The sequence below is a fragment of the Trichoplusia ni genome, unplaced genomic scaffold (assembly GCF_003590095.1).
Source record: "Trichoplusia ni isolate ovarian cell line Hi5 unplaced genomic scaffold, tn1 tig00003104, whole genome shotgun sequence".
NCBI lineage: Eukaryota > Metazoa > Arthropoda > Insecta > Lepidoptera > Noctuidae > Trichoplusia > Trichoplusia ni.
The window spans coordinates 156,306-171,912 of record NW_020800330.1 but is presented as its reverse complement, the minus strand read 5'-3'; the positions used below and the strand labels follow the sequence as shown (position 1 = coordinate 171,912).

The following is a 15,607-nucleotide window of genomic DNA, read 5'->3' as shown; positions in this document are numbered from 1 at the left end:
CGGCGGTGTAACGACTTACTGGCAAAGGGGCGGGTATGACAGTCCAGACTAACATGGTTACGAAGTTTAAGAAACTTGGGGACACAGCACCATACAACATACGATTTTTCAGTACCTTGTAGTAATAGAAAACAGGCAGTTATAGGCATATTTGGAAACCATCATCAGGGCTTTTTTTTGGTAAGGCATCCTCATAGATACCCGCTTCCTCGGGGGAAGGAGCGGGTAGTGTCAAACTCTTAGTGACAAAGCCTGAACCGTCATGCTACATCATCCGCATTTTTGTCGGTGTTGTCATTTCATTATCAGGGCCTATCATTACTATACTCTCTGCTCTATGCCATGCAATACTCTGTTAGGCTCTCACAGAAGCAACGGCCATAGGGGTATTTAAGGCCCCAGCTCAAGTCTTCATGGCATATCATAACAGTACTTTCTCTTGGAACTCGTCCTCTAAAACAAATTTTCAGCTCAGTCGAAGGTGAAGAAGGGGCTAATGAGATGGGCAAACGAAATTAACATGTTATACGTCGTACCTACATCTGAAAAAAGGAACATGAATATGGCAAATTCGCAAATTAGTCTGATATAATCGTTAAAATAATGAGTAGGTACTACTTGTTTATCGGCAACTATTTCACAAACATTATTAAAAGTGTGTATTTTATCCTGGAGATAACGTAAAACTTAATAAATTAGAACCTATCGATATCCGACTCGCGTTTGCCTAGTTATTTTTCCTGGACTACTATTAATTTACGATGTGGGTTTTGCTGCTTAATAATGCGAGTTTAGTATATGGCAAATTCCATCAAATATGCTTATCCAACAGAAAACCCCATAGATGGACTAAGGCTAGGTAATCACTATTAGATGAAAAAAGTGTTTATTTCTAATCCATGACGTTTGTCCATTTGCGGCCCGAATATAAAAATGATTAGAAGGCAGAATCTGTCTGGCCACATTCTCCCATACTAAAGAATTTTAATAATTGTATCGAGGGGTTCACAAACCTTTAAGTGACATACACAAAGACTCCCAGACTCAGAACTAGCATTTGTGGGTCACACAAATTCTGATCCTGCTCAGGGATCAAAGCAGCGGCAAAGTCAGACACAATTATTAATCTGGTGACTTTTAGCACTGGACAGTGGCTTGTTTTCGCTATAAAACTTACCATCATGTTTTAAAAAATATACATGTTCGAAATACCCATATCCCATAAACAACAGCCTATCTAATAATATGGAAGTGTTTCTTGAATTGGTAGGTACAAACACCAAAGTGTAAGGACGAAATTGTGGGAATCAGCGTTTGAATTGTTAAACTAAACTTTATCACACAGTTTTGAGTTTATAAAAAAAACCGTTAGATAAAGTTTCTTTGTTCGTCCTGAACCTGTTCAAAACTTATCGAATCAGGAAAATTTAGGGTTTTTTGCCGATTATGCATTGTATGAATACACACGTATATACGGACACACACGCAAACATAGTATTAGTGGTTTTATAGCTCCCGTAACAATTATTTTGTGTCATTTCGTTGCCATCCGTGGAGGGTTAAGGACGTAGGACCAAAACTTATATTCATTCTTCAAAAATGTTCGAATTTCGTATCTTATTGTGTTCCTTATTGGTGAGTTTATTTTTTACATTTTGATGGTAATTCGGTTAATAAGAATTTGTTTCGGGATGAATTTGTACACGTGTGTAACTTTTCTGAACAGTGCACCAATTCTTTTATTTGTTAATAAATTTAATTTATTTAACCTCATATGTTTTTTCTTGCGATAAAATAGATTGCTCCATATAAATAATTTTTCCCTACAAGCAATTAGGTCTTGCTAATTTTGCGGGCGTCCAGGTTATTTCCGATTCAGTCTGAATTAAAGGAGCTAGTAATTAAAGGAGCTAGTAACTTGGATGTTTTTAATTTTTTTTTTATTCAGATTATCAGCTGTACTATAGCGGAAAATGTGCCGCCACCTCATGTGGAGTCTCCACCAGAAGCGGAAAAACTGTCCATGCCTAAGGTGCAATGGGACAATATGTAAGTGGCTTTTTCTTTTGCATTTAACATTACGTGTTTCTACACAGTAAAGCTCCTTATGTACTCAGCTTACCTTCGTACCTCATAACATACATCTAAAATTCTCAACTCTAAAATGTTTGTTTTTTCGCAATTAATTGTATGATTCTTTTGAACAGGTTTCATGTAACGATCTCTTCTCTAATATTTTAACTTATTCTTTTCCAATTGTTACGAATGGATTGCCTATTATATATTAGAGTAATACTGATTTCATAATGCTCTGTTGTTATAAGTAACTTAAAAAATGGTGCACAACTACCGGGATAGAACAGTGATCCGTTCGGAACGACCTGTTATTTTTTGTCTACTTTTATTGAAAGAATTGCGTTTCGTTGAGAAAAATCATACAGGCCTTCTATAATTTTCATTTCTTTTTCAGTTTGAAAGAAGCTAAAGAAGTCTGTAAATGTACAACGTGAGTGTTTCTTTTCTTAAATCTACAAAACGTTTTTTGCACGGAAATAAAAAGCTTTCTTATAACAGATATTTTTTATGCCTTGTTGTTAGTAGGCATTTTTTTTTAAATTAACTGGTTTCCTTGCATACGCAAACTACAAAAAGACCATTGTCTTTAAATTTTTTTAAACGACTTTTAAAGTCATGTAAATTTTTTTGCAACTTTTTGATATTTTCCTAATCTTAATATATTTTTTTATTTTCTAGAAAACCGATTGAAATCATAACGCCTGCACCGGTAAGTGCCATGAGAAATTTAAAACATACTCACTTCTACTGATACTTCATCTACGGAACTTTTTTCTGATGGTAGATCATCGAATGACTTCCCATCTGGGTTTTTTTTGGGTCAGACATTTACTGAGTAAAACCCACCCATCCCTTTCGGACAATCCACTTCTCGAAGTAGTCTTCAGGTGTTCTGGAAAAGAGAGTCCGCTCTTCGTCATAAATCGTGCGTCTTTACATGCATTAAACAAATTAAAAGTTTATTATAACACCTTTGCTTCTAAAACGGGAGTGATGAGAATTCTAAACGGGTACATTGTGTACTTCATGTTTTTAAATCATTATCGCGAACATTAAAACTGGCAAAGCTAAAATAATTTTCATCACCACTTGATTCGATTATATTTGTGTTATCCCTAACAGAGGTCGCGGTAATTTGTTAAAATTTCCTCATTCCTCGATAAAAGGCTAACTAATTTAAATAATGGCAGCTATTTTATTTTACATACGTATACTAAGTATATAATATGTAAGTATAGTATAGTATAAGTAAGAGGAGCTCGTGGCTAAGCTATAACAGCATAAGTAAAACGCTCACAGGTTAATTATGCTTGACGCGGTTGCTCCGTAGATGGGTGACTTTAATGGGGGGCTTTTATTTATATATTATATAAATTAAAGCTTACAACCACAAAAGCTTATCCTTATCCTTACATATTATAAAACAAAGTCCCCCGCCGCGTCTGTCTGTCTGTCTGTTCGCGATAAACTAGAAAAGTACTGAACGGATTTTTATGCGGTTTTCAACAATAGATAGAGCAATTCTTGAGGAAGGTTTTAGTGTATAATAAGTTTAGGTTTTGTGTAAACTGACGATATTACAACGATATTAGTTAAACATGTCCGAAAAAATTAAGCCATTCGAGAGCTTTCATCGAGAACGCTGCCAAAACCTTTTGAGTTACAACAAAACAATGTATGGCGGGTTTGTACCTCTTTAATAGATCTACAAAAAAAACCGCAGTGGTATATGTCTATCTTCCAAGGATAACCCACAATAACCATTTTTATGTGTTTTCTTAATACAGTAAAATTATGGGATATTTACGAACCTCTTTTTAACAATACAGTATTAATCCTTATCCAAATAAATAAGTTAGATATATTATGCATGTAATATAGAACAAAATATACCATTAATCGAGGGAGGTTTTAGGCTATATATCATCACGCTGCGACCAATAGGAGCGAAGAAAAAGTCATAACTTATATCTTCTAACCACGCAGACGAAGTCGCGGGCAACAGCTAGTATATTATATAAATTAAAGCTATAATATACTTAACGGAAGTTTTATAGGCTCATAAGTTTAATTGAATTCTTTAGGCAGAAATTTTACCTGCAGACTAAGATAGATTTGTTATTTCAGTCCCCGAACCCCTGCGAAGCGAAAGCGACAAACGTTTTCTTCGAATTGAATTCAACAGAGTAAGTAGACATTTTAAGTAAACCATTACCGTTATTGACCTTTCTCCGGTTACCCCTTTACCTACACATTCCCTCGATTACATCACTACATATTATAAAACAGAACCGCTTTTTCTGTCCCTATTTCCCCTTGACTACTTAAATCTTTGAAACTACTCGACGGATTTTGATGCGAATAATAAATAAAGTGATTCATGAAGAAGGTTTTTAAGTATAATCTGTTCATAATTTCGTTCAGGAAGATTGTAAATTTTAGAGATTTCAAATTTGTTTACGCTTTCATTGCAAACGCTGGCTTAACCGCAAGAGATACTTCAAAATAATGTTTTACAATATTGTACACGCTTTTAAGGTTCGCTCACAATAACCACTTTTTTTGTAATAATTTTATTTTATACCTTCATTGCAAACGCTGACTTTATCCCAAGAGCTGCATCAAAATAATGGTCTACAATATTGTACACCATAAAAAGATCTACAAAAAAAGCTCTTTGTCTCAGACAGCATGTCTATCTTTTAAGGTACTCACCATAACCATTTTTTGGGCTAATAATTTTATTTGAAAATAAATCTTTTTTGGTTAGGCTCCACGTGTATTGTTTTTGTTTAGGGTGTAAAAAATATTGATTTATAAAAATCATACGACATTCATAACATTATCTGCTATATTCACTCAGATTTAGTTGCAGGCAGCTCGTAGTTGTAAAGATGTAGATCCACCTTTTACATTTATGGCACATCTAAACGTGTATGTTTCATTCATCTATTTTGTTTTCAGATTAGCACCTCTTGATAACCTGTGCAAATCGATAAGGTTAGTATCTTAATAACTTTTATGATATTTATGAGTTTGATCCAGTTTATCAAAATCAAAATAACACATAAATTGTATGTTACCTTTGCAGGGATGCAAACTTTATCGTAACAGCTATCAAACCAGCCCAGAATCCACCAGCAGCTGCCGCGTCAACAAATACAAAAGAAATTGTATCACCATCTACAGCGGCACCAACATCATCAACATCTGGAGCTGGATCAATTGCCACAGAGGCGTCAACAAATACATCTGGGACTGCAAAACCAGCCACGGCAGCGTCAACAGATTCATCCGGGGCTGTAAAACCAGCCACGGCAGAGTCAACAAATACATCTGGGACTGTAAAACCAGCCACGTTAGCGCCAACTAATACAAGTGGCGCCGCAACACCAGCCACGGCAACGCCAACAAATACAAGTGCCGCTGCAACACCAGCCACGGTAGCCACAACGAATACAACAGGCGCTGAAACAGCAGCCACGGTAGCCATAACAAATACTACTGGGACTGTGCCACCAGCCACAGCAACGTCAACAAATACATCTGGGATTATAACACCAGCCACGGCAGCGCCAACAAATACATCTGGGGCTGCAGCACCAGTCACGACAACACCGAAACCTCCTGTAGCAGAAAAGTAAGTTTAAATATCGTTAAGCATAGTATTGTAATGATGAATGAAATGAATCGACGCTTACGAGCAGCTTATTAAAGAAAGTATTGACGTCGGGTCAAGGGTCGGGTCATCTTAAGGAGGGAGCGTGGAATTGGGGTCTATGAGACGCATCTAAAATATTTAAAGTTTTACGATATTTATCGCATTCATTTCTGATATTTATTTTTTTATTGCGCAATCTGCTTTACTAAACATAAAAGCATTTGACTTCCGAAAGGTATCTCCTACAACCACTATTTCCTAGATGTGTGAATTTGAATTTAGAATTACTTTTCTTTAGTTTTTATTCAGACCCCATTACTGTAGAATGGTATAAAAAAAATCGAGGAATCGGTCATCATTATTCGTTCACGATTTCTAAACGGTTACTTTGAAATGCGTTCTCGCTGGTCTATTTGCGCCGACGTCATCTGTGGCCGTTATAGTTTAAAATAAAATAATAATAATAAAGCGTATCAATTAATATATTAAATAAATATGTTAGAGGAAGTGTTCACCCGTTACAGATACATAAGGAAAAATACTTGGATTTATTTATAACTGATTGCACATTGTTTAGGTTTTAAATTCCTATGGCTAGATGCCTAAATCAAGCTCTTATTTATACTATAAGTATAACTGTTTCCCCCGAGATGTTGTCGATCAGTTTAATATTAATTTTCTTGTAACCGATTTTTTTAAATCCGTTTTAAGCAAGACCTTTTGAAGTTTTGCTTAACCTCTGTTAATCCTCCGTTAAGTTATCATGGTAGAATGCACTTATACTATACATTCAGTACTAACTATTTAGACAGTAATTTTTCCTATAACTATTTGCAATCCACATCAAAACGATGATTATAACAGCTTCGGAAAGTTCTGTTGTAAGCAAATTTTCTCGCGGATGTCAGACAAAGGCACAAGAAGTTGTACGCGGAAGCGTTTCTGGAATTGACACACTAAAATAGATTATGTACCGTATTATTTTTTAATTTTTAAATATTCATTTTCAAGTCGATATGCTCCACAAAGACGTGACTGATCCTCATTACCAAAGTGCACGACCTGTCTCGAGTTTGATCCTGAAGCGACATACGCAGTCGCTCAGGAATTAGTTCTGAGTGTGACTCCTTGCGCATTTAATTTGAAGAATAGTGAACCATTCGCGCTAGAAAAAAAATCAGTTTTCTTTGACATTTTGAAACTTTGCACTAGTTCTGTTATCAAACGTCTCTAAAGCGCTCTTTTTAAGCCTGCTAGAAATACAAAAAAATGATCTTTGAGTGCGATAACAAGAAAGTAATACATGTTTAATACCGTTTTTTTATGTTCCAGCCTTCCCCCGAGTTCTAAAACCAAGCAAAGCTTCTCGCTCAAAGAGATCTTACTAACGTTCTTCGGTGCATTCGGAGCAGGCATCCTGATAGCTGTCGCAGCCAAAATTGTCCACACCAAATACAGATCGCGAACTTATGGTATGGTCAACGCATATTCTTGACTGATTCGCTGTCATTTAAAAGCTTTAATGTTGAGTAACATTGTAATGTACTCTAACATCTAATTTTACAGTCAACAGTAAGTTTGATTGATTTAAAATAATTGGTGTCTATTAATCATTGTCAATAACATCATAATTATCTTATAAACTTCAGCTTACTTCACCTTTAACTTTACAATTCTCAATTTGATCTTTTGGTTGATATTCCAACAGACGGGTACAATTTTAAATCAGTCAAAATTACCGTAAAATAAATCTATGTTATCGATAATTGTTTTTATTAATTCACATATGTTTAGTGTTAATGATAGGCAAACATGCTTTAAATGTAAGTCACTTATGTATGCGGCGTGTTGATAATAATATGTGATTAAATAGTGAGTCTTTCTAACATCAACCGTGTTACCTTAGGAGGAAGGAACGCGGCGTAGAGGCGGGCGCCGGCACCACACGAGGACGGGGTCTTAAGCAAAGGTGGCTCTAGGTTGGAACTTTGAATAGTCCATTCGTCACAGAGACGGCAGCAAAACCAAATGACTAACGAAATAAAAAAACACCTATTCAATATCATGTTGTTTTCGAATTAAAATCGACACACCAAAGTAATACGAACAAATTATACCTTGTGTTAACTGTGTACAGTTTGGCTTTATTTGTTTTCTTGACTAACCTTAAGCTTGAGTTCTAGTTCGGACAAGCACTATTATGTATGTATAGAACAACATGACAAATAAGCTCTTTTTAACGATTAACTGCCGTACATGCAAATGAGTGAATTACAAATGTCTATATTTTTGTTTCAGAAGTACCAGCTGAACAGGAATTACATTAAATGTGATTCAAATAGTTTAGATAACGTTAAGTAGTTAACCCGTGAAACCAACAGCCTTATGCAAGAACAACGCATAGCAGAATGTTGCCCTTAGATGTCATGTTGTCTTTGTCACTGTCAAATTAATGATTGAGAGGGATAGATGTTTCAAAACGTCACTTAGTTAAGCGTGTTTGCATAGGGCCGTAAGTTTAATAAAAAGTTGTGAAGTGAAACATAGGCTGAATTAATACAACCTTCTTTTTAATAGAACTTGTCGCATTCTGAATGCAGCAATGCGATGCAGCATTTGGCCTGATTGTGTCATGAACATGATTTGAGTTTAAGCGGCGCCTGGTGGTATTCCACCATTCAGACTAACGGTTGTGTCGAGAGAGACGTAATATGCTATCTTGCTCCTGCACCCGCAACAGTCGTACTCTAATTAAGAGGTGACGCAAGAACACGTGATGCCATTACATACTTTTGACACATTTTGATGAATTGATTTTCAGTTGAAACATTTCCTTGATATAACATTGCTAATTGATACTTTATGTGTATGTTGCCGGCTAAACTTGATTTTAACAAGTACAATTAGAGCAAAGTCTATGCCAATTCAGCTAATGTTGTCTGGCGAGCAATTGTTGTGAAATATGTGTTTTTATAATGTTTGAGGAAAATAATTATTTTGCTGATTATTTACCATGGGTAAATAATCAGCAAAATAATTATTTTCCGGTTAAATTGTTGTTAATTATAGTTAGTAATGTAGTCGTAGGGAATTAAATAAGTTAATATATAGTTCTGTTTTGTTTCTTATTTAAACGTAAAAAAAACATCCATTCATTACTCACAACAAAAACTCGTTTCACACATAGTTTTCAACCTTGAAGAAAATGTCTTGAGGTTTTTATTTCCATTTCTACACCTCGCATCCAAATATCCCTTCAATCAGTTTGTTAAGCGTAGCAGATAAATCTAAAATTCTTGGTCATGCCTGAAACAGCATTAACATTATGTACCTGTAGCACTTTCGTAGCCGACACCGCTACGACCTGCTATGCTACGCTACGTGCACAACTGCATACCGATTTTAGAAGTAAATTTTATAGAAATTAGCACTTCTGCTACGAATACAGTCAGCGCTACTTAACTAATTTTGTTGTTGCTTTTTGAGTTTATTATATGTTACTTTTTGTTTAATAAATAAGTGCCCAAAAGCCAGCAACGAACGTTATTAGGTGTTAGAAAGTTCTTCAATTGTTTCTAAAAAACTTTAAGTTAAACCTTTGTATGTGTAAAATATAGAGAGCCTTAATAAAAGTCAACAAAAAAAATATTGAATAATTATTTATATACAAAAATATTTCATCATTTCGTTTTGTTAACGTTTGAAAATCGAATTTTAACGTCTTCAAAACTGTAGGATTCGTCTCCTTTTGTTTTCTTTTCTTGGGGTCCATCTGTAAATGAAAGAAATATCATAAGAACACTTATACTAACTAGACGGGCTACTACTTCCCGCGGTCGGTGTATGAAGGATTGCAACGTATTGCCATACGCCGACACAAAAACGCGGATGACGTAGCACGGCGGTTCAGGTTTAGTCAGTTAGAGTCTGACACTACCCATTTCCTCCCCCGAGAGAGTGGGTGTCCATGAGGATTCCCCAGACTTAGCAAAAAAAAAAGGGGACGGCGGCTACTACTTTCATCTTAATCACTGTCATTGGAATTACAGTGAAACGCCGTTCAACTGCGTGTAGTACATTGTCTCGCTTCCACATTTGCGACAGTTTTCCAAAGACGATCGATTTATTACCTCTACTAGTGTCACCAGTACTACCGGTCAGGAAGGTCTTAACCCAAAAGTTCTTTATTTATTCTAATAAATAATAATATTGTCATTGATGTGCAATATGAGCAAAATAGTTATTGTAACTGTAGTTTATATGTAATAATGAATCATTCCCAAAACCTCATTATAGCTTCGATAAGTACCTAAAACTGTAAATAAATTCAGAAGAATATACTTACTTTTAACAACGTAACTCTTTCCTTTAAAGAATACACATGCTGGTGTGTATCGGTATACTAAGAAGAGGAGAACAATGGCCGCTATTATACCCACAATTGGCACAAAAAGAGGTATCCAGTGATCGGCGATCCTGAAAACACATATAATTTTTGGTCAACATAACATCAACTGTTTCAAATGGATCAGTTCGGTAGACCAAGCAAGGGTTGCGTTCTGCTAAGAACTACATGGGAACATTCGCAAAATTATTCGACTCCTTTGAGGTCTAAAAGCAGTCTGTGTGTTAATCCAACAACCGGTCGAGCCGTTTGAGCGTGAAGAGGTAACAAACATACACACAGACTCATACCCATATATTTAGTTTCACATTTATAACTTTTGGCAACAATAGTACAAGACTATGTACGTGATGAACGGGATCATATTTTATTTCCTTTTTCTAATATATAAATTAAATTATACAAACCATGAACTAGCTGTTGCATTATCTATATCATCATATATTATTGTGCTGCTAATAGAATCATCATAATAAGTATTATATCCACTTGTATAAGTATCAGAGTCATCCAATGTGCTATTCGTATTTTCTTCCGTTGTGTTAGCTGTTTGTGTCTCATTGCACCCATCACAAACAGAAATCAACGACTGTTTTGTAACGCATACGCCTGGAGCGACGCAGGTACCATTACAATTAGTGCACGAAGGAACACATAGCGCAGCATCTATTTTTCCCGATGATAACAATCTAGTAAAATCGATACGATATCCAGGATAGCAGACACAAACGTTAGGAAATGTACATGTTCCGTTGCCACATGATATTTTACATTGTGCAACGCATTTTTTATCCTTCAATATCCAACCAGGTTCGCAAGCTGGTACACAAACACCGTTCTCTGATTTTTTATATGAGGGCAAACACATGCATTTTTCTGGTTCCACACAAATCCCGTTCGTACAATTTTCGGAACAGAAAGGTTTGCAAACTTTGTTTGCTAAATCTTCACTTTCTGATAAGCGGTAACCATGGTTACAGCTGCATTCTTCAGGTGCGATGCATGCGCCGTGCACACAGCCACGCGAGCAGTAGGGTTCACAGATATTTCGCTCAGACTTTCTATAACCGATGTGGCATTCACAGGTTTCTGGAGACACGCAGGTACCGTTATGACATGGTTCCGTACAAATAGGCTGGCAAGAATCGTTGACGAGTGAGTAACCGAAGTTGCATACACATACATTTGCTGCGACACAAGCTCCATTAGTACAGTTCTGCTCGCATACCGGCAAGCAGTTGTGGCTGTTTTCAGGGTCTGGCACGTATCCATTGTTGCAAGCACAGGTCCCTGGGGAGGCGCAGTAGCCGTTCTTACATGAAGGCATGCATATCGGAGCACATTCGATGGCACTGAAAGGTGAAGTTATTTACATGACAGAAGTGTAACTGTTAACGAGGAGAAAGATAGACTGGGAAAACTAAAACTAGAATATAGTAGCTGGATTAATGATTACCTGTCATCGCTTGAGGTATCTTTTCTGGTATAGCCGCTGCAGCAATATTTTACATTTGATTCCTGAGTGTTCTGTAAAATTGCAAACATACAATGTGAATAAGAACAAAATAGCAGTTCTGTTGAAAAACACAATTACAATAATCTCACAGGTTTTTTTTTAATTCACTTCAATGAAAGGGACCCGTTATTTATATCAATAAGCAAAGTAAAAAGTTGCATCATTAAATAAAAATAACAAGTTTTAATTTTCATCCTCAAAGTCGGGAATAAAGTCTAGAGCAAGACAAACCCGCGACAGATCATCATCATTGCAACTCCTGTAAGGATCAACAATGAACAACAATCGTGTGACTTAGAACCCCCAACGAAATAAATCAGAAGTAGTAGGTAATCATAGTAGAACTATAAAAATGCTAGAGCAATGACGTTCTACCAATAAGTACTCAGGTGAAAGTATGCTTACCAGGACAGTTCTATATTTTATGACCACCTTCCGGCGGGTTCGTATGCACCTAGTAGGGCAGGAGCCCAGGTATGTGACGGAGACAGGGCCCCAATACGACAAGTTCACATGTTTCGTTATTCTGAAAAGAAAGCGACATACTTCTTTTATCTTTTTTTATTATTCTTTAAAGATCCACTCTGTCAGTCTTATTATCCTGCTAATTGTAATATGTATGTATTTAAAAGTATGTTTATCAGTTGTCTATTTCACAAACTACAAGATCTGTAAGGTTCGAAAAATTAGGGGATCATATGGGAGCTGCGAATTGAAAAAATAAAAACAGTTCCATAATTAATGTTTTCCTAAAATAGAATACTATGAAAAGTTTACGATGATCTTATAGATTTGGCTGAACATTTGGTCTCAAAAAATTTTTTGACTGCAGAACTGTTTACCGACCATTTCCCCAACATTTTTGTAGACAAACCCTATATTGATTATACTCTAGTCACTCTTTCAGAAATTTCTTCTTATATAGGAAAATAACAATAAAGTTTCCATACACTTCTTTCCTCTCACATATCTGTGATTCCGCGTTCATAATATGAACTAGGAGAATAAAACCTTGTATCACAATGAGTTTCGATAACATTTTCACTCGACACCAACTGAGGACGATCGTAAATATAACTGAACATCAACCAGGATGTGTGACAAATGAAGCCTGTCTATAATATTTATAAAAATATATCTCAGAAGCGTGACTGTGATAGGGAATCCTCCCGGAACGGTACCGTCAGCAACGGCATGTTAATGTTGTTTTAATTAATTAGCTGATATATTGTTCTGGTATCGTTTTTTATTTGACTGCTGACTTGATAATTGTTGATGCTGAAAAAGTTTTCGGGAGGATAAGGCGTTGTTCATAATACAGCATAATTATAAGGGAGACGTATCTGTGGAGATTTAAACCGAGTTATTTATTTTATGTTGCAGTTATTAAAATCATTTCAAAATACGTTCTATGGCATTAATAAAAAATTGACAAAACACGTATAAAATTTTACAACATAATTATAATATGTCTAAATACCATCACCTGTTTATTTTACGAACGCTACAAATGGGTTTTTATCCAAATATTAGTGTCGAAAAATAACAGTAGGTATAAAAATATATGTTAAGCGAAACAAAAATTGTGAAACTTGATTATTCATTCACCTAAACGATTTCATTTTATATCCCAGTTAAGTTCTATATGTTATTGTAAACTGTGTCCCTGAAACTTCATATGATTAACTGTATATAGTCAACTTGATCAATGACATGAAATAATTTATTCTGTAAGTAGGAAATTTCGTCTTTAACCATTAGCGGGATTTACTATACCTAAATGTAATTGAAATTTTCTTCATTTAGTCTTTACCACTAAGAGAAAGATCACAATTCCAAGCTTCAAGAAGATGTAAAAGGTTGTATTAAGAGTATGCCCGAGGTTTTTTATGTATTTAGACATTCAAATTGTGTATAGGTACCAGTGCTCCCACATGATTGTTACTAAAGTAAGGTAAAGGCACCAAATTCAGCGGTGTTCTCACCATAACTTTTGGTAACTAATGAGAATAAAATTATACGTTTCTTAGAAAAAAAATTACAACTTTCACACAACGTATAGTCTCAAACTTTGGTTTGTGTATGAGCTTGAGCTTGTATTAGGAGTACTAGACATTTGGAAATATGTAAGTATGTATAATTCTAAATACATCTATACTCTATACTAATATATAAAGCTGAAGAGTTTGTTTGTTTGTTTGAACGCGCTAATCTCAGGAACTAGGTACTGGTCCAAATTAAAAAAAATCTTTTTGTGTTGAATAGACCATTCATCGAGGAAGGCTTTAGGCTTTAAACCATCACGCTGCGACTAATAGGAGCTAAGATACAATGGAAAATGTGAAAAAAAACCGGGCAGGTATACCTAAATCATAACTTATATCTTCTACCCACGGGGACGAAGTCGCGGGCAATAGCTAGTACATAATAATATAGATAAATTACACCCAGACACAGAACAAATGATCGTGCTCATCACACAAACATTTGACCGGTATAGCACTCATACATAGTCACTGACCACTAGCCCAACAGGCCAGTCTTATTATTACTACTTTATTGAAATATGAAAGTTATTTTGAAGGGCAAATTCATATACTTACAGTTACTTAAAGTATAAAAAAAAATTAAACAAGCTACGCAATAGTGGCATGCGGATTCTCTTTCCACTGGCTATTTATTCGTATATATATCAGATTATAATTATCAGCCCATCAAAAGGCAATAAGACTATTTAAAATATCTACAAAAATAACGTGCCTAGTGATTGCAATTCAAATAATATAATTAGGTAAATCAGGACATGTTTTTTTTTAAATTTCAACAGCAAAACTGTAACGCTTAAAATGAAATGATGACGCACGCGCATCCGCAGGGCGATGATAACATTGATGTTCATCACCAACTTGTTAACAACATAGTGTGTAAACATGTCATGTACTGCAAAATTTCATTGAGTTACTCATTATACTTTGAAGCTAAATTATGAAAACTAAGATGCCGAAATATTAATGTAAGAATGTTAAGTTCACAGTATCTAACATTTTATGTGTAAGCTCCTATTGCATGCCTATTTAGGTAAATTGCGCAGAACTGTAAACTTATATTAAGATTTTTATTTATTATATGTATAGTGATGTCATTCTCAACGAAATTCCCAAAAAGAAGAATAGGTTTTTTTTTCTCAGTAAGCCTTAAAAAAAGCATTTAAGTAACGTTATTCAGTTATAGATGTAATGATTCTAGGCACGGTTACGAAATGTCATTCCTATGGAGAAGAACCGGCGATATGTAGCCTCCATAGGTTACTAAATTAACTTAAAATTGATACAATATTGCACAAGTACGAATAATACGCGTCATAACCGCGGAATTGATAGTGGTGCTTCGTTAACGACGGCTTCTGCTGAGTATAAAAGTACATAAGTAATATGTAAGTATTCTAAGTAAAAAATACTTCAGGGAAACACATACTGCAAAAACTGCAAACATAAAAAACACATACTTGAGAGAATTGATCACCTTTTTTAGAAGAAAAGCATGTGTACTTGCTTACGTCAGAGGCCTAAACCTGTCTCAAACGACGAATTTCCAAGAAGACTGCTGGCGATACAATTGCTCAAGGCCATAACTTAGACCGTTTCTGATCCACTGCTACGAGGATAAATCGTTTAAAATTATGTTATTGAGCTTATTTACGATTTTAGATTACTAGATCATGTTACCGAGAAATTTAAAAATATATTTATACAGCGCCATCTACGGTATTGTTACTGAACTACTTAGGAAATTAGATCGAATTTGCATATTTTATTATTTCTTTGGTATAAGTAATTTCTGTTCGAAATATATAGAGTTGAAAGTTTAGAATAGACTAAAAGGAAGCCCCTAGTAATAATCACTAGAGGATAATTAACAAATTACACTCGTTGTCGTTTACTTATGTAAA

The 15,607-nt window shown here is 35.3% G+C and overlaps 2 protein-coding genes across 4 annotated transcripts; one reads left to right on the top strand and one right to left on the bottom strand.

Moving 5' to 3' along the window:
- Positions 1 to 1,523: 1,523 nt before the first annotated feature.
- Positions 1,524 to 8,629, top strand: LOC113507722 (ice-structuring glycoprotein-like). 3 transcript variants are annotated; one of them, XR_003401891.1, is made up of 10 exons: positions 1,524 to 1,635; positions 1,949 to 2,049; positions 2,471 to 2,506; positions 2,755 to 2,785; positions 4,204 to 4,262; positions 5,041 to 5,076; positions 5,168 to 5,716; positions 7,070 to 7,209; positions 7,644 to 7,716; positions 8,036 to 8,629. XR_003401891.1 is itself a non-coding variant. In XM_026890664.1 (9 exons), exons 1-9 carry the CDS (start codon positions 1,600 to 1,602, stop codon positions 8,062 to 8,064), a joined length of 1,017 nt encoding a protein of 338 aa, XP_026746465.1. In that variant the 5' UTR covers positions 1,524 to 1,599; the 3' UTR covers positions 8,065 to 8,629. The 3 variants fall into 3 exon arrangements, 2 of the variants coding, with proteins under 2 accessions (XP_026746465.1, XP_026746466.1); XM_026890664.1 differs by lacking the exon at positions 7,644 to 7,716; XM_026890665.1 differs by lacking the exon at positions 8,036 to 8,629 and having other exon boundaries at positions 7,644 to 7,871.
- Positions 8,630 to 9,378: 749 nt separating this feature from the next.
- Positions 9,379 to 13,605, bottom strand: LOC113507721 (fibrillin-1-like). The gene is made up of 6 exons (XM_026890663.1): positions 12,609 to 13,605; positions 12,064 to 12,184; positions 11,599 to 11,669; positions 10,550 to 11,494; positions 10,083 to 10,213; positions 9,379 to 9,509 (listed from the first exon to the last, which is right to left on the bottom strand). Exons 1-6 carry the CDS (start codon positions 12,695 to 12,697, stop codon positions 9,418 to 9,420), a joined length of 1,449 nt encoding a protein of 482 aa, XP_026746464.1. The 5' UTR covers positions 12,698 to 13,605; the 3' UTR covers positions 9,379 to 9,417.
- Between the last annotated feature and the right edge of the window lie 2,002 nt (positions 13,606 to 15,607).